The 19,573-nt window shown below is 48.6% G+C and overlaps 1 protein-coding gene across 1 annotated transcript; it reads left to right on the top strand.

Annotated features, from left to right (window-relative positions):
• The first annotated feature begins 7,596 nt into the window (after positions 1-7,596).
• On the top strand, positions 7,597-17,245 carry LOC149329693 (uncharacterized). The gene is made up of 2 exons (XM_089559584.1): positions 7,597-8,536; positions 14,374-17,245. Exons 1-2 carry the CDS (start codon positions 8,252-8,254, stop codon positions 15,460-15,462), a joined length of 1,374 nt encoding a protein of 457 aa, XP_089415710.1. The 5' UTR covers positions 7,597-8,251; the 3' UTR covers positions 15,463-17,245.
• The last annotated feature ends 2,328 nt before the right edge of the window (positions 17,246-19,573 follow it).

Below are 19,573 nucleotides of genomic sequence, written 5' to 3'. Positions count from 1 at the left end.
AAAAGCTGGACTGTTCAGAAATGGTACCCATCTATGCGGTCTCTGCGGCATGCGATCATACCGATCGGGAGAACAACTTTCACAAATAGTACTAAGCCAAACCATGCGTTTTTGCGAAATAACTTTTTCTCTTCAGTTAAAAAAAAAATAATAATCCGCTCTCCTTGCGATTCGCGTGGAAACAGGTGTGCGAACCTTCTACCTCCTAGTTTCCCAATCAGCACAAGTGATCGGCCAGTATTGCAAATGGATGGCATCACTGTGGCCCTTTGTAGGACCGTACTTTGCTAATACATTTCCATTATTGGGCCGGTTACATGGGCTGCTTGTGTTATTACCTATCAGCTTCTATGAAAGTTTCGCGGTCAGTTTTTTAAAGCCATCTATAGCGTCGTGTCATCTCTAGTGAGCGGCGGTATATATCGAAGCGTTGCATTTCGCTACTCCGCTGCACTTACGATGAGAGCCAGCCCATGCAGTGGCGACTTTCGCCTTGACGACCGCCACAAAGAAGATAGGACCGCGGGGGCAGAAAAAGCAATTCCTGATGCGACTGGCGCTGCGGACGTACGCGGTGAACGATGCGGAGGGAAGCAGACGACGCGCCCAGCTGCGTCACCGTCACTATGGGTGCGTTCCAATTCTCTAGACGTCCGACAAGATGTCTAGTGTGACGTCTAGGAAGCTGTCTACATGTCTACATATTGGAACGTGTCTACTTCACGCGCCGCCTTTCGTCATACAACATGAACTAAAATTTACAAATAGTTGCACGCCTATGTTCTTAAAAATTGTGAATAAAAGAAGTTAAAAACGCTCTGTTAGTAGTTTCCTCTTTCTTTTTTGTTTTTTTTTTGCTGCAATAATGGTACGTTCATCGCTACAGCTTTAGCAGACGATCTCACTCGCATAGCAGACGATCTCACCGGCACGATTTCCTCCCGCGCAATTCCCACATATAAGCTAGCTATAGCAATCGTAGGTCCACAAAGGCTGCTTTATTGGCCGCCAGTTCTTAAAAAAATCAACTTAACGGAACGACTCACGCTTGAAAGATGGTGCGTCTCCGTGCCAGCGAAGAGCACGGCTCGCTCAGCTCCGACTGCACCAACTGCTCCGCCATCTTTAGACAGGAAGTTAGCCTGCATCGATGTGGACGTCGGCGAAGCAGTCTTTTGGACGGCTTCGTGAAAAATGGAACACGTCTCAAAATGACGGCTCTCCGGTAAGACGTCTAAGTAGACGTCCACTCGGGAGTATTGGAACGCACCCTATATCAACGCTGCGCATGCTCGGAGAGCAGCGTGGGGCGAGATCGAGTGCTAAAAGCATGGAGGAAGGAAAGCTCCGGATAGGCCCTACCTCCGTGGCTGTAAGCATGCTAAATGTATCTCCCTGCGCGAACAACTTGATTGTCGCCAGCGGCTCACACGTTCCTTGCGTTGGATAGCGTGGCGGAGAGGTTTATCGAAGCCATAAAGTGACACGCCTGTGTGTATGACAGCAGGCGAATCGATTTCAGTGACCAACAGCGCAAAGAGAACGCGTGCAAACAGATACGGCAGATCAGCGGTCTCTCCGCAGGTGAGCGGTTTACGACTGCTATTTTCGGCTTCATTGGTACGTTTCTCTGCCGAAGTATCCCACTTGCTGCATGCACCGTAATGTTTGATCGAATTTTTTTTTCTCTCGTTTTAGTTTGTATTTGAAGAATGCTGCAAGTCGTGGAAGAAGCTCGGAGATCGCTTTACCCGTTAGCTCGAAGCAATCGAGCTCGCAACGAGCCGCAGCAGCGCCCATACGTTGCGAGGCGGACAGGGCAGTTTAGCGATGCAGTGAACTTTTACAAGATCTGGGGTTGTCGAGGAAAGTGAGTTTGGAATGTTTCTTTTCGAGGCTCGAAGTACGTGGAGTTACGAGCGTGAAACGTGTTCGTTGTGCTCCATGAATTGGGTGCTACGTTCCCGCTCGTGTTGTGCACTGAACTTCCTTCGTTAATTTATTCTCTTTTTTGCCGTTACTGTCATCACCTGTGTGGGAGGATTTAGTATCACTTTTTTGCTTTGTGTTTTGTTCTTGTAACTGCCTATGAATTGCTGCGTTGAATCACGTTTAACACCACGGCTTCTGGAGAGGACCCTGGAGAAGCCTGTCGACTGTTCCTCATCTTTTCGGAAGGTTTCACAGCTTTTATGCGACTCAGTAATGAGGGTACTGCATCCGAAGTAAAATGAGATGAACTTTTTGCCAGCTTTCGAAAGATGGAGTAAGATAGAGTAATACCAAGCATTCCAGCAAATAAACCTGCTGAACGGTCAGACATGTGTTGCGACAATTCTATGAATTCCCATGCTTCCGATTGTGCCTTGCTGTATAGGCGCTGAGTTTTCAATTAGCCGAGCGGGGGGGGGGCGTTAGTTAGCGCAGGTTATCTGTCTTCGCATTACATGCCTTGCCCAAGCCGACTTCTTCCTCTTGATTGCGACTAGATTTCCATTAACCCGAGTTGTTCCCTCATCCACTCCAGCCGCTTCCGATCTCTTAACGTTACACCTATCATTTTTCTTTCCATAGTTCGCTGCGTTGTAAATTACTTCAGCCGAACCCTCTTTGTTAGCCTCCACTTTTCTGCCCCATGGGTAAGTACCGGTAATATACAGCTGTTGTATGCTTTTCTCTTGAGGGATATTGGTAAACTTCCAGTCATAATCTGAGAGAACCTGCCATATGCGCTTCACCCCATTCTTATTCATATAGTAATTCTAGATGCATCAGTTAAATACACTTTATTTCGGCACATGCACCAGTTTGTTTCTACTCAGTGTTCGAGATAACCTGGTAAGAAAATATCTAAAAAGGAGCCCATTTATTAAGGGCTACAAAATGAGCTTTGTTACAGTCGCTAATGGTCTAAGCTTGCAGGGTTTTGACTACGGTGCCTGCGATAAAGCAAACGTAAAGTGCCACATATCGTGATCGCTCAGTCCGGGCAGGCACATGTATACGTGTGACATGGCATCTTCAGGTAATGTTAGTACAAGGTGGAGGTAGGCGGAGAGGCTAAAGGCCCCGCTTTCTAAAGAACCGGTCCGCTAGCCTTGGTCTCTCCCGACAAGTGGCAAAAACGAATCTTCTAAACACATCGGCTTATTCGCGATTCACAAAAAGCACTTTGCAAGGGCACAACATTGAACGACAACATTACAACTTCAATATAAACATATTTTAAACTCTTCGTGTCTAACAAACAATGGACTCTCCGTCGCGGGGTGCATGTTCCAGTACGTAGACAATGATATGCTGCCCCATAACCCCATCGCTCAGTCTCCCGGGAGGGAAGAGGGGGGGGGGGGGGGGGGGCTCGAACCTTCAAGTTCCACGGCACCCAGTGCCTATGCTTTGGTGTTGCGTGTTTTTGCTTTCTGGTTGCATGGGAAGGAAGGGAGGGAGAACTTTATTTACACTATTGGTTTTTCCTGCGGTTTGGGGCATCTTCAGAGACGTCTTGGTTCTACCCCCAGGAACCTTCTCTGTCGAAGTCGTCCGCCTCTAATCAGTGGTCGGAATTGCCCTCAGTCCAGGGCTTTGCTCTGCCGCCCGTTGAGCTCGCTGTACCAGCTCTGCTGCATTCTTGTAACTCGCGTAAACTTTGTTTTGGGCTAACGTGGCATGTGCACTGGTTGCTCGGTTGCTCGGCCTGTTGCTTTGCCCTTTGTGCTGAGGGTGGGTCGAGGGCTGCAGTGGGTCAGTGGGCAGCCCTCTGCCCAGGATATGGCTCGGGGAGGTGGCTCCTGCTTCTGGAAGGTAGAGGTTTTACTCAACGAAGTTTCTCTACTATACCAGCATTTTCGCATTGTGAAACTAGTACTAACGTGGACGATTGGAGCAGTTGGTTCCAATTCAGAACGGGTTGAAAACAGCGCTACTCACAGGCATGAATACGAAGGCTAGGAAAGCGCATTGGACCTGAATTTCAACTCTATTTCAAACGTCGGTTGAGGCCAGAGCTGGTGCGTTTGTCTTACTTTCATCTTCATCCCTGTGTGCAGAGCTTTTACACTCGACAAGACTGGGCCGCTCTTTTTCCAGTAAAACAAAAATGTCAACCGACAAGACTGAACTAACTAGAGTCGAACCTGTTTTTTCAGGACTACCTGCAACGTGGGCTCAGGTGCCTTGCTTAAGGCAAGACGACAGCGCCTCAACAGCGGAAGAAATCTTTAAGGCGATGCAAGGCAATTCGTCAGCACCATCGCCCATCGCCACTGTTGAGTAAGACCTGGAGCCCGCAGCAGCCGGTCCTGGTTGACCTGCCTGTGAGGAAACTTCACAGCAAGCCAGCCACCCTCAAAACGGTCAAAGAAAGGAAAGAGTTGCGACTACTTCGAGCACCAGCTCCTTTCACATCTGGGAGAGCACAGCACAGAAAATGAGGCTTTCGGGGAGTGCATTGCCTTGAGCATTGACAGGATGCCAGCGACAATTGCCTCTCGCTTGAAGGTTAAAATAATGGAACTAGTACCAGAATTTGACCAGTATGAGGCTTAATTTTAGGATATATCTTTTGAGGTGGATAGGTGACAAAAAGGTGTGGCATGCGCTTTGCATCCTTCGATAAACCGAAAGACATCGCAGTTCATTTTTTTTGCAATTTTTGCCATTCAGTGCAGTTTCCTGATATCATTGTGTTCTTGTTGTTATTGTTTCAGTCAGCTGCATAGTTGTGATACATTTTTTGTTACACTACTGAACCGTTTCACTGTAAGTATTGCAAGTTTTAATGTGCTTAGCAATCTCCTGCCTCTTTCACCACGTAATTTTTCTGCAATGCAAGCGGTCTGTTACATCGTGGTTACTTGAAAGCATTTCTTTTTTCAGCGTAAAGTTAGGCATTACGTAGGAAAGGAACACACGCAGCAGATATGCCGAGTCCCACCTGCCATCCTGGGTGTATCTTCTTCCTACACCCTAATTTCGAGCTGGAAAAATGCTTTCGAATCACCGAGACCTAATAGCACGTCTTTATCCTCTTGCAAGAGATCTTGTGCTTTTAAATTTTTACTGATGGGAAACTAGAAGAAAAAGAGACCCACTGCTGAACTTTCGGCATATAATTATTCACAGAGCATATCTTGATATCTCAAGGTCAAAAGTCTTCAGCAGTATAATCCTACACACCTTGTATACTGAAACAAAACGTTAAGCTCGAACGCAGTTGAATAATAAAGTGTAAAAATCAAGCTCATTACTTTACGTGGTATATGTCTGTGCAACAAGCAGGAACACAAATATCACAAGAACCGTTGAAACACATGCGTGATATGCCACTAGTGCAATCCATATATAATTCCTGAACTCACCGGTCAGGAGAGTGCCAAATAAAGTTTCACATTTCGAGCTGACGTGTGGCATTTGCTTGCCTTGCATGAAAATAAACGCACTTTACAGACGAAGAGTACACAACTTCATGTTGTGCATTAGCATCGCGTGACAACCCTCGGCTGCCATGGCAAGGAACTCTTTGAAGTATACTCTGCAATGGCGTCTCGAATTCCCATGGCATCTGAAGCTGTCCAGCTGCCATTGCCAGTACTCTGATGGTTTTTGTGCCCTAGGGTCTGCCTCCAGCCGCCTTCTTGAATTCCGTCACCGCTGACCCGGCCACCATAATCATTAGGGCAACAGGCACTGCCAGAGAGCAGCAAATTATGCAGGCCCACCGCACCATGTCCGTTAGCAACTCCACATCGGTTCCCAGGAAACAACGCCACCGGTAAACAAAATTCCAAAAGCGTTTTCAACACAATGCCGTGCCATTGGCAGCCTATAGTTAAACACCTTTTTCCCGCGATTCAGTTGCCTGAACGGTTAAGGGTTCTTCAGGTTCGTTTACGTTTCTTCGGGGGAGTTCAGCCTCCTCAAAACGTGAGTAGTTCGGTGGTGTTTGAAGCACAGAAGTCCAGAAGCAGAAGGTACGAAGGAGAAATTATATTTACAGGGTATATGCAAGGCAAACTCAGTTGCAGAACCCTGAAGTCACACAGAAGTTTCAAGTACTGCAACATAGAATGCACTTATCTCACACACAGATACTTCAGAAAATCTTACTCATCGACCGGCGGTCTCGGTTAAGCCTAGAAGTTCTTTCTGTACGTGCTAAGCACGGAGCATGGTTGGGACTGCCATTCCTGGCTTTCTCTTCCGTTTTTATTACTTACATAAACAAAGGCGCTGGGGCGGTCATTTCTTTTTACCCGCCGTAGTCTTTGAACAACCAATTGCTACTTAACTGCGCAGTAGCCACAGCTCTGTGCGTTGGGCATAGCCTCGAAACCAGTGTTCGAATAAATAAAACAAACAAATCAACAAAACATTCGTAAAACGCTCTCCACGCAACACCCTCGCCTTCCCCCAAGAATGTACTTTTCGTCTCCAAGTGCATGCACGTGCCTAAGCGCCTCGGAGAGCTCAGGGCCGCCACACTCGCATGCTGCGTCCGACCGGATGACCTTTGCTTACCTCCCCGCATGGCTACAACGGTATCACTCAGCGGATCAGCCCTTTGATCAGTCGCGGTGGGAAGGAGACCACCCTTTTCGGGACAGGCAAGGCCACGCCGTACGCGCGCCCTCTGCCCGAGGCGTCACGTCTGCGTTCCAGAAGGGCGTCCTCCCCATGCCGGTAATTGCTTCAGCATGTGTTGCTCGCTTCACTGCGCGAGCCACGCGGGAAGTACAAAGGGGAGAGCCGGCGAGGTCGTCAACGAGGAGCGATCTTACGCGTCCCCCCTGAGAGGATAAACGAGCTTGGGAGTCCGCTCGTTTAGAGAAGATCAACAAAAGTTCGCGGCTGTCTACAAATACAATATGCGATCCGCATATAAAAAGAAACTCACATGCTGAAAGACGGCTCTCGCGTCACAAAAATACAACTTGCCGATCCAGCACAAAAACACTCGTGACACAGAGCATACACGATGTTTGTCTCAGTACCAGAGTCAGGAGCATGTAAGCATCCTTGCACAGAGTTCTGGCAGAGCCGGTGAGGTCGTGTATGAGGCGCGATCTCACACCTCCTCCTGTCTTTTCTACTATCCCCTCACCTCTTTCCTTTCACTTGTACACGCTGCCTGCTATCCTTTATTTCCGCTGCCCCAGCTCAGGTGCTTCCAGCAGCGATAGCAGATGCAGAAGCTAGCAAAAATGATTTTTCCTTCCATATTCAATGAAAAATAAAACCACCAGTACTACTACTACTACATATACATTGGATTTTATCACGGAACAATCTTGCCCCGCCGCGGTGGCTCAGTGGTTACGGCGCTCGGCTGCTGTCCCGAAAGACGCGGGTTCGATCCCGGCCGCGGCGGCTGAATTTCAATGAGGGCCAAATTCTAGAGGCGCGTGTACTATGCGATGTCAGTGCACGTTAAAGAACCCCAGGTGGTCGCAATTTCCGAAGCCGTTCACTACGGCGTCTCTCATAGCCTGAGCAGATTTGGCACGATAAACCCCAATAAACCAAACCTAAACCAAAGAACTAATTTTAATAAGCAGAATGCGAAACGTTGCTACCACCTTAGCGTACTAATCAAGCTTTGTAGTTGTTTTCTGCTGGTGTATAGTTGGGGGGAAGACGCCCCCTCCCTTGCCCTCCATTCCGGACGCCCATGGATTCATGCTGTTTTCAAACCAGATCTGTTTACGCCGCGAGCGGTGACGTGTTGGCCGGGAAGTTTGTGAAAAAGCGAGAAACACCTGCGCAGCGGCGGTTCCTCCTCACCACGGTCGTGGGTTCAAACATGTCTGACTTGTCGGTCGACCCCGCGAAGGCTACATTGTCCTTTTCGAAGAAAGCCACCACCCTTCAGGGAGCGGCGGAGGGGGGGCATTGAGGCACCCTAGCTATTTCTGCAAGGAGGATAGGGTGAGGAGAAAGCGTGCACGTAGCCCCTAAAAGGAGCGAAGGCGAGAGGAAGGGGGAGAGTACAGCGCAAAGCTGAGTGCCGGACCAGCGTCAGCTAGAATTTTCTTTGGCCGCACGCAAGCTGGGCATTCTCGTGGCAAAAATCGAGCCAGCCGGTTGCAGTCGGCGCTGCTGTCTGTCTTTACACGTGGACGTGAGTCAGCTCATGCAGACGCGAATGTGGCCTTGACGACCGCCGGGAGCAGGATTAGGCCGCGTTTTTAGGGGGCGGAAAAAGCAGTTGCCCGAGTGACCGGCGCAGCAGACACGTAGTACAGTGCTAGCAATGCTTCCTTCAAGCCTGCAGTACACGCTGGTTGGGTTCTCCCCGGAGCTTGACTGGAAGCCCCTGACCTTCCTCAAGCCTATACCAGCCAACCGAGTCTGCAGCGCCTGCGGTCTGGTGCGAAAGAGGACCGCGTTGCTACCCTGCATGCATGCGCTGTGCGACTGTTGCTACACACTATGCGGCAAGGACGACTCGAGCGAGTGTCCTCTGGACGGCAACGCCTACGAGGAGGACGACGTCACCGTCATGGACTTCTCCGCTGACGATCTGCTGAGAAGACAGGTAAGCGAGTATGTGAAAGGAGTAGATGCTTGGGCTTTTTTTTTATATTGTTTCCTTTGCCTGTTTCTCTTTGCCGCGGAGAGTGTTTCTCGCATGTGTACACATATCACATCTAACGGAGGACAGTACAAAAGTGTGCTGCAAAGAAAGAGCCCTGTAAAATATTCGTATCGTTGCGTATGTCGTTTGTCTCGCGTTATGTTACGTAACAGCGTAATAATGAGGCCCTCACAAGCTTCAAAATTGTAACTCGTAAGCATTTTTGCTCGCTGCTGGACCGTTTCGAACCGCTCTGCGAGAGATTCTTCCTCTTCAATGCCATATTTCTCCTCATTATTCAGTGCTTCCAAGAACTGGAGATGCTAAGCGGTGTACATTGGTGAGCGCCTAAGCAAAACAAGGAGGCAGTTTAAATTTCCGTCGTAAACTGAGAGCTTTTCTATAAGTACTGAAGCACAAAATTTTGGCTTTGGTTTAGGCCGGGCTTTTAACGTTGACCTGGTAGATGCTAATAAGAGCGTAATTTCTTAATCTGTCGAATCTAAATCGTTTACCCTTCTCGTGGCGACGTGAGAAAATACTTGATGATGAAATCGGGTTTCTTGATGGATTTGTCGTTCGGACTCTCAAACATTCACATTACTGGACGGCAGGAAAAGCAGGAATAAACAAGAAGAAACGAGCTAGGAGAAAACCATTTACAGCACGACTGAACCGTTGATTACAAGAAATCAGCCCCCGCTTAACCCAGAGCGCTTAGATTTAAGCCTTCTGTCTCCGCCCTTGCCGTGGACAGCAGCCAATAATAAATCAGGCGACACTTCGCACCAATCGATGGTTAGGGAAAAGAAAAAAATTACAAGGAACTTTAGCGGCTAAAGTGGTGAATGGCGAAAGCCTGAGTGCTGCATTCTGCTACGCGATTGTTCACTGCACATTTTGTTGGTGTATTAGTTAGCCTTCGGGAGTGGAACGCGACAGCGTGTTGTAGCGCTGCCACGGAGTTCAAGAAACGCCACCACCCGTTCGGCGCAATGCGTTGCCCTTTGAACGCAACGCAATTTGGGGAAAGGAAATGGCGCATTAATTCTCTGTCATCTCGGTGGAAACCTGAGCCGCACCGCACAGGAAGGGAGGAAGTGTGATTGAAAGAAGAAAGAGGGGCCGTAATGAAGAAAATGAAAATTGTATTTGAAGAAAGGAAATTACGCATTAACTGTCTCACATATCTCAGTAGACACTAGTCGAAAATTGTATTTGTCGAAAGGAAGTTGCGCAGTAACTGTCTCACATATTTCGGTGGACACCCGTCAAAATTAGCGCATGGTGACGTCACGACAATTTGGACCAATCTGAAACGCGGACAAATACGTCTTGCTCGTCGGTAAATTGGTTTTTGAGGAAAGGAAATGTATCTGTCTCTCATATCTCGGTGGACACCTAAACCTCTCCGTCACGGGAAGAGAGCAAGATGGGAGTAAACGAAGACACCGTATTCACTAGGCGCATCTTTGTTCGTTCCAAACCTTCGAGCTGGCATGGCGAACTGCTTAATTTGTAAACAGCCTGAAACAATAGACCATGTTTTTTTGCATTGCTGGGAAGGGGTTTATTTTTGGGACGTAGTGAAGTTCGCGGTGCCGTATTTTGTTTGCTGCATCCGGTCGCTTTATGGGAATGCCCATTACGTCCTTTTTCTTGGGCCCTCTGCACAACCGCACAGAAAGGGGTCAGTCAACCCGGCGGGAGAAGAGGGGGCGCCGAATGGCGGGGGATTATGGGAGACTTCAAACTCCCCTCATGGACGGAGTCGTTAGGTGGCATCCTGTGTGCACGTGTGTACGAGGCTGACCCGGGTCACAGTGTGTGGCTTTTGTGCTATGTCGGCAGCGGCGTGCTTTGACGTATTGTCACGCTAGCTGCAGGCATGAGGAACGACAATGAGAAACAGATGGATTGAAGTGGCTTTCCTGGAACTTGGGTCAACCGGACGTTGGGAAAGTGAGAAAGTGAATGTTCGCGAAGCTCGCAGCAGTGATAGTAGAAAATGTACATATATGTACGGTGTCGCGAGGGGCTACCTTCTTTCCCCAATCATTCATTGGTTGTATTTTCCTTTCCCCAATAAGTTATTGGGTGGATGTTTGTATAGTACCTGATTGGTTATTCTCTCACCGAGGGTGGGGACATAGGATTTAAAACCCGCTGCTTCGGCAGGACCGAGGGCTGGTTTCGTCACGTAGAAGTACGAGCCAGTAAAGTGTAAATATCTTTTCTCCTTGCTTGTATCTTCCTTTGTGCTTTTAATTGTTATAAAAAGTTAACCTCTCCTGAAGTGTCCTCTTGCAATGTGATTGAGCAATTCGAATCTGCAAGACGTCAAGAATCCTACAACAATCATCTTCAACCCAATTTAACTGACGTGTTACAAAGGACCATAAAGAAAGAGCTACCACTTGGCGCGCACGGAATTCGCTATTTAAGCATTGATAATGAGGATGGGGCACCTTTTGATCTCATAATGCTCTTGGGCCTCCACTGTATATGGCGCTCCAGAATGGCAGGCTACCATTGTGGCAAAGACGCACGACCGGCCCGAATTTATTTTCGGGAAAGCATGGACTGGTTTCTTGCAATCCAAAAAGCAGCTGCGGAGCCTCCCGTGTAGCTCTCAAGCCTAGAGCCGTTGTGTATGTTGCGGGAATTTTAAGCTGACGAAGCCAGTCTCGTGCTGGCTGACCACGACAGTGTCGTATGTATATAGCGTTATGGGTATTTTTGTTGTGCAATGTCATGAGCCAAAGCCCGGCAATAACGAAAAAAAAAAGCTGGCATGGCGGAGTGGTAGCGTGCTCGACTCGCACTCCGGAGACCGGGGTTCGATTCCCAAGCTCGGCCAATTTCTTACTCCTTTTTATTTATTTATCTGGTCTGACTAGGAAGGTTAATTAGACTAATTGGTGAAGTAAGCAATTAACTAGACTCAGTCAAACTTACTTCGAGCATCACTATATGATGCCTTTCATCGGTTGCATGGTTACTAGCAAAGTACAATTGGCCCCGTTTGAAATTCGCGCACTTTGACGTCACGACTGTTTCGACGAATTGAAAAGCGTGACATTTCTGTCGACAGCTGCTGCTTACAACGATGAGGCATTAAAGGCTTCGGCCTTAATAAAGTTTCCGTCAGGTAATCAAAGACTGGGTAAAGGATATCGGCTAACCAAATACTTGGGAAAGGAGGAGTTCCGAGCACACATACAAACAGCACAGAACTCACTGCATTCCGAACCTATGCCTTCCTCTACGTTTTCTTTTCCGCACACGTGCTTGCGGGACGCAAGGCAGGTTCTTTATGAAAAAAAAAGAAGAAAGCTGTCGTTGAGGGGTCAAGCGCCCAGTGACAACTCCAGCCTAACCAGGCGCCTCTTCTGGGTACCAAAAGCTCAAGGGACCCATTGGCGCCGCTTCGCGTACTGAGCAGCCACCGTACACCTGCGTCCTCACAATAAGCTATGTATATGAGCAGAGCGAATGACTCACGCGCAGGGAAACGAGAAAGTTAAAAAAATAAAAAGTCCACTGGCCACCGAAATGACGACTGCAGGCATTCAAACACTGAACATTGCACAAAGCTGCACGCTGAAAAGATATGTGGTAGAAAGGCAAGATGGAGACGGAACCAGCGCTCTAGCGGCGGGGCCGCCGGCAACAATAGAGCAGCCACCGAGCATCCGTCCTGTGTCACCGGTTCCACGAATTTGGTAACCCTTCGACCGGGGACAGGTGCACATCTCAAAGCAGCTACCTCGCGCCATAAAATCTGTGCTGGAGACTGAATGGCGCATCAGAAAGTTCAGCGAACTTCACAAAAATCTTCCTTTATATACAGTTTAAATTCAGGCTACAAACACTACAACGAACATTCAGAGAAACATCCTCTCTTTACCGATTTTGCTTTCCGTGGAGAGAAAATGGCAGTTATTTTACTTTGTATTCGTTTATCATATTGCATCGCATTCAGGTAGGTATATGCGTTCCTTTCTTATCGCGCACCGCTGGCTGCGTTCAGTGCTTCCTTGGTTATCACGTAACTAAACACTGGGCAGAAAGCTTTGGGCTTAAGTCGAGCGAAGCCGACATCTCGCGGTTTCCTCCTTCCCACTGTGTAGAAAGCCGCGTATCTTGTTCTTGCACCGAAAAAGCCCATCTTAGATCCAAAGTATGCGTGCTTCACTCAGCCGCTATGGAGCGGTCGTGCAGCTCCTCGATTCACCCTAAAATACAGTGCCGGAGCGTCGCCAACGTTATAGGGGGCGGGCCTTTGTTATAAAGAGCGTCAGATCTACTACTCGCGTTACTAAAGGTTGTGTGAGTATGCAATGCAAGGTTATTGACTAAAAATGGCAGCCACAGGTGTTAGCGTTTGCATAAGCAAAATTTGCATATCACGTGAACAGAATAGCCGCCATAATACGTAACCATGAGCGGTAGCTTAACCATGAGCGGTAGCTTAGTCACGTGCTATTTTATCATATTTCGCGGGATTTCTTTAAATGCCGCAAAATGGGACCCCGTAGGAGATACGATGCTGAAATAAACTGGATGGGTTGTTTATAAACCTGCTCTACAACCTAACGTAACGGCCTTGGCACTAAAATGAATATTTGAAAGTATGCATAATTCATCCTGGTTAATTAACTAATTAAGCGCAATATTATGAGGCAAAGACGCGGGTTGGGTTTGATCCCGGCCGCGGCGGTTGAATTTCTTTGGAGGAGAAATTCTAGAAGCCCGTGTACTGTGCGATGTCAGTGCACGCTAAAGAACCCCAGGTGGTGGAAATTTCCGGAGCCCTCCACTACGGCGTCTCTCTTAGCGTTAGACGCTTTGGGACGTTAAACCCCCCTCAACCAGCCAACCAAAATATTCTGAGGAGCGCCACATGATGGCGAACAATGTATCGTTGGTTTCAGCTGGCTTCGGTTTACCGCTTTTTTAAAATCCTTGGTTCAAGTTACGTGACACGCCCTGTATACTTCTATACTTTCATTTTTCTGTAAATACCCCAGTGTGCAAAGAGCCAAATTGGACCACTGAGTGGTACCATTGGTGCAAGGTTTGTGAACCACCGAACCGGCGTAGATTAATCGGTGTGGTGTAAAACAATTCAGCGTGTTATGGAGCATACAATTAATAATCGTATCAATGCTTAGCATATTAAAGCGATTCATACCGACGACCTTTGGTCTCCACAGCCATAACTTCTTGGATCTTCAGACGTTCCTTACGACCAAACTACTTCACGTAGGACATTCGAGGTGGCGTCAAACGATTTGTCTTCTCATTATGTATACGTTGGCATCAAAATCGTTCGTGCAAAACAGAAAAGAAAGAACAAAACCTGCAGCTGACGCCAGATCATACGCTGCTTCAGAGTTTGACAATGTTTTCAACGAACAAGAGTGTGGTCTCCCACCACTTGCAAGGCCGCTCGCTTGTAGGTTACACACCTTCCTCGAATATGGTGTATTAGCTCACAATAAGACCCCTATCCTTTTAAACATGTTTAACATCTGGTTAGGCAAATAATTGTATCTGTTCTTCAGACTTCAATATATTTGTTTATGAAATTGATAGATCATAGTTAGCTATGTTAACGATACATGTTCCGTATACAGCAAAAATAGAACACTTGATTCTTTTTAAAAATATTTGTCGCGTTTACCGTTTCATTTTTCAGGCCCGAAAAAGGGCGCATAATATCGAAACCCGTTTCTTATTCGCTATACCCAGCTCCATCATATCTCGAAGTGTCTTCTCTTGTCTCCTTGCAGGTCAAGTGCTGGAATGAAGCTAGGGGCTGCCAGTACGCGACGGCAGCTTCAGGGATCGGCCGGCATTTCCAGCTGGAATGCGAACACCACTCCGTCCGTTGTCCCAAGTGTTCGACCACCGTCCTTTGCAGAGACGTGTGCGAGCATCTCCGGTCGGCCTCTTGCAACACTTCGACATCCGTGGCACCCGAAAGCAAAGTTCCACCGGCTCACGCGGAGGAGGCAGCATCGTTGACTGCTTTCAGAGGAGCCTTTGAACGGCAGGCGGGTGAAATCACAGCTTGTCTTAGGTCAATGGCTGTTGATATTAGCATACATGGGGACCGGGACCAATTAAGCGAAATCTGTGATGGCATAAACACTCTGAAGGAGACACTGCGTCAAGTAGTAACGTCTTTGAAAGGACAGAACCAGGAGGAAATAACGTCGTCCAACGCTCAACTCAAGCAATGTTTTGCGACATGCAGCGATTCAGTTAACACTTGTTTGAAAACTATAAAAAGTGTGGAAAAGGAACTAAACGACAAAATGAGCGGAACTCGAGATCACTTGTCGCAGATTGCAGCTGGTATTGAACAAGTCAAGGCTGAATTAAAGGACACCTTTGAAAAATCATTGCAACACGTCCCCAATCTGCGCAGAGAGAGTGCACTACAGGAGACGCAGTGCGAGTTTTTTATAAAAGGAGTGGAATCGTTTCGAAACGAGGTGGTGCAGATTGGCTTGGCTGACTATGACAGCCAGAAGGTGTACCTTCGCGGCTACTGCATGTCTCCTGGAGTCAGGTTCCGGTACTTTTTTGGATCTTTAGATGTGATCCTCAAGTGCACCCTGCACAAGGGCGACATGGACGACGGAGTCCAGTGGCCTTTCATGAACACGATCAGGATGAGCATAATTCATCCGAGAGGAAGAGAAGACATTGGCAGGAATGTTCGTCCAAGTCTATCTGACCCGCGTGGTCAAAAGCCAACAACATCTTGCAACGACACTTGTTACTTTGATCCTTTGATTAGACTCCCACATCTCATCCGTGACGGGTACGTAGATAATGACCAGCTTCGGATAAAGTTGGAACTCCTGCCCTGAACCATACTTGAGCGCGGACCATACTTGAGCGCGGAGCGCGGACAACTTCGTGTTAGTGAACGTCCTTCTACGCTCAATTTCTTTCTTCAGTTCTGTATGGATAACTTCACGTTAGTAAGAAATTCCTCTGAAAACACTGGTATTAAAGCTCCTTCCCTAACAGCTCTGATTAGAAACACTGCACAAAAATAGCTCTTAATTTTGTTTTATTTCTGACCCTCAGATATGTCTCCCACCGTGAAATGTATAAAGAACTGACATGTATAAATGTCCCTTGGTTTTTGTGGCTGTTGGCTTCTCTCATATTTATAACGAGTCCCTCATCCCCCCTCTCTTGTTTGCTTAATTGCTTAGCGAGGGCCTCGGTTCTGGCAGCCTGTACGCCATAGGAAGCATAAGAGGGTTCTCACACAGCTCCCAGCCTCGCCGTTCGATGACGTTCTACGTCACATCAGCGGTAACTCAGGACGTGCTACGTCCACCGCTTAAGAGCATGGGTGGCGCTGGTGAACACTCTAAAGGTTAGGTTATTTGTAAACATAAATAACCCCGAAATCAGAAGAATTGACAGCCGTCGCCGTAGCTCCGCGGTAGAGCACCGGACGCGTAATTCGGAGGTCGTGAGTTCGGATCCCACCGGCGGCATATGGTTCTTTTTTTTCTGCTTTTCTAATCAATTAGCTTTAAGCGGTAACATATTTAGTAATATTCTTAATTGAACAACAGCACAAAATAAATAAATTAATTGAAAATCCCCCGTGTCCCTTGGTTTCTGTGCCTGTTGGCTTCTCTCATATTTATAACGAGCCCCTCATCCCCCCTCTCTTGTTTGCTTAAATAAACAAATGTTATTACCTCTCTGGCTGCGAATGCTCGGTATTTCTCGAAACATTTTCGTAAAATGATAGTAAGCTCATATTGCGGCCTTTGCTGATTATATTCATTCTCTACGAAAAAAAGAAGCCCTGCCCTCATTTACAATTTATTTAGGAAGTAGAATCTTTCCATGCGCGAGGCGCCGCGGTGGCTCAGTGATTATGGCGCTCGGCTGCTGACCCGAAAGACCCGGGTTCTATCCCGACCGCGGTGGTCGTTTTTCTATGGAAACGAAATTCCAGAGGCCCGCGTACTGTGCGATGTCAGTGCACGCTAAAGAACCCCAGATGGTCTAAATGTCCGGAGCCCTTCACTACGGCGTCTCTCTGATAGACTGAGTCGCTTTGGGACTTTCAACCCCCATGAACCTTTATAGGCGCGGAGACAATGGTTGCGACTGTGTCATAAGTTTGGTAACTCCAATATGCTTATATAATACAAGCAGATACACTTTTAACACCTGAAATACGAACTTGGAAACTACGACATAATAAAAATTACAAAAAAAATGTTTCTTTTCATTAGTGTTTCTCCGTTAGGATCAGAGCATCTCTTCAAAAAATACAACAGGCTCATTGTAGCTGTTATATACGCTGTATTGTGTGGCATTTCTCTCCGCATGCGTATAAATACACCAGCGTTGTGCTGTTCCAAAAAGGGTGTTCTTTAGACGAATACTGGAAGGTAGGCTTCCACGCAGTAACTTTCCTAAACGACCACCCATGTGGCCGATGGCCCGCAAATGGACATCGCCGCCTGTCGGACGGTATACGCATGCCCCAGCATTCGTGCTTACCTGGATGAGTATGGTGCCGTCTCAGCTTGCAGCCTCGACTTTGGCTTCGTGCCGCCTCTACCTTGATTTTACTGCACACTATATCGCAATAAATGATGATGTTCGACCGCGCATTACTGCCGTTCTTTTTTTTTTCCTCCCTTCAGAAGGGGACATGTTATCAGTGGAGCAACCTGCCGCGGCCAAAGTTACTATCGTCATCCTTGGGAAACCATCAACTGATAATTCATGGCTGAACGAAATTTTTGGTGGCTTATTTTTTACCTCTGACTACCGCTGATACAAGAACAGTTTCGCGTCCACTTCTCCCGCTTTCAAGCGAGTCATTTCTCGCAGGCGATGATGATGATGATGTCCTCAGGCTTAATGGCACATACCCACGCGATGAAGCTGAAGCAAAACTTCATCCGGATCCTTGCCTTAGCAAGGATCCGGTCGCCACCTTCTGTGCCAACGCGGACTTCGTGCGTCCTAATTCAAAATGGGAGGCACTGTGCCGTCTGTTAGCTGGAATTCAAAGAGCACACATGTTTTAGTAAAAGCAGCATTGCTGAGGAAAACCATGCTGTGGCACAAAAAGTTCTTCCCATAGAATATTTTCCGTGCACTTTGAAGCCAACATCGCGAAAATTTCGTGCTAACTAGCATGCATAATACAAAAAACAGAGTGCCGTAACACTTTCTGTCACAACATCAACCTAACCTACCTCTTCGCAAAAGTCAAATGGACGAAAGAAACATACAATTTCCCGAATTCTCCCTAGAACATCATGACAAGTTATTATGAAATTATCTTCTCCTCTCTGTAATTATATTGCGCTTTTATATAGTACGCTACAAGGTATGGGAATGTGTAGGAACGCACTATCTCGCCCCCACGCACGTTTAGCAGCAGATGCGTTTCAGCATGTAGGGTCTGCTCGCGGGCAAGTCAAATCCCGCGCCGCTCACCGCGGGTAGTCTGGAACCCTTCTTCCCGAGTGGTGGGGCGGGGGGAGAGAGGCGAGGAGAAAGCCTTTATAAGGCGAGACCGGAGAGGCTCGCGGTCTCTTGCTCTCGGACCAGCCCTGCGGACGGACCGCCTGACCCAGCTGCCACGACGACGACCGGCCCCCTCATGTGAGAATAAACCGTTTGTACGAAGTCCTGCCTCGAGTGACTGCCTGTGCGTCCCCGCGCAGAGGAATTGCCCACAAATAATGGCGCCCAACGTGGGGCTTTAATTAACACCTTGTGGACGATTTCTCTGCCGATTTTGGGACGTGCAGCCAGACTCGTGGCAGGCCCTCTTTGTTCAGGGCCACGCCGGACCGATAGGGTTAAGGAGCGGGTCAGGCGGAATGTTCGCGGGGTAGCGACTTGTGTAGTGTTGTAAATTTGTTAGGGGTTTTGTGTTATTTATGTAGTTTTCGGGCGTTTTGTGTTGTGTATTTCCGCGTGTTTGTAGATAGATTGTTGTGTAGGTGAATGTTCTTGTTGCCATGAGCAGTTAGCCGGTGCGGCCGGACAGTTAGCGCGAACTATGCCTCCCAGAAAGGATGTTTCAGCCACGGCTTTGGATGGCGGGGCAGCCGGTAGTGAGACGGCCGACGCGGCGGCCGTAATGGGGCAGGTGACTGAGATGTTTGCCGCATTGGCCCGTCAGCTCGGCTCGGTGGCTGCCGCCAACCAGGCCGCAGCATCGGTAGCATCGGCGACAGCATCGCGCCCGCGGATAAATATGGAGGTCCCCTCCTTTTCCGGGTACACGGACGCGAAATCAGTCCACGAGTTTTTGCAACAACTCGAGGACTACCAGACGGCTCTGGGCGCCCCAGATGACGTAATGCTAGGGCAGGTCCTGCCTGTAGCACTCGTCGAGAGCGCGGCGCGATGGAGGCGCTGCCAGCCGACTTTCCAGTCGCTGGCGGACTTCAAAGACCGTTTCCGCGCCGAGTTCTTGCCGCCTGATTATGAGCGCCGGATGCTGGATGAGCTCGCGTTGCGCACCCAACACCCAGAGGAAAGCCTCCTCGAGTACGTACGCGCAATGCAAGAGCTGTACAAGAGGGCAGACCCGACGGCAACCGACCGAGATCAGGTTGCGCGTGTGATCAGGCAGTGCCATCCACGCTTCAAGCCGTATCTGCGGGGCCGCAGTTTTACAAACCTCGAGGCCCTGGCGCAGGAGGCCAAGACCGTGCAGGCGGATTTACTCGCCGAACTGCGCTACCGGCCGCCCCCCAGGCCGGCCGAATCGCTAGAACCGGGATGCGCATGGGATGGAGGCCGAGAATGCGAGTTGAGGGCTCGGCGCGCCGAGGTAATGGCCGTGGAAAATCAGGCGGAACCCCCTGTTGTCCCTCGCGCGCTTGACCCGTACGCATTCGAGCAGCGGCGTCGTACCGGTCTCACAGGCCACGCGCGGAGCGAGCGTCAGGAATGCGCGGAGAAAGGGGA

Source organism: Amblyomma mixtum, chromosome 9 (assembly GCF_055824585.1).
Source record: "Amblyomma mixtum isolate Tamu chromosome 9, ASM5582458v1, whole genome shotgun sequence".
NCBI classification, from domain to species: domain Eukaryota; kingdom Metazoa; phylum Arthropoda; class Arachnida; order Ixodida; family Ixodidae; genus Amblyomma; species Amblyomma mixtum.
The sequence above is the reverse complement of the archived record's forward strand: the minus strand, read 5'-3'. Positions and strand labels throughout refer to the sequence as shown.

What these genes read in the sequence shown, in the direction of transcription:
- LOC149329693 (XM_089559584.1), top strand. Translation starts at nt 8,252, where the DNA reads ATGCTTCCTTCAAGCCTGCAGTACACGCTGGTTGGGTTCTCCCCGGAG. An exon ending in ACGATCTGCTGAGAAGACAG is followed by an intron (nt 8,537 to 14,373) that starts GTAAGCGAGTAT and finishes GTCTCCTTGCAG; the next exon opens with GTCAAGTGCTGGAATGAAGC.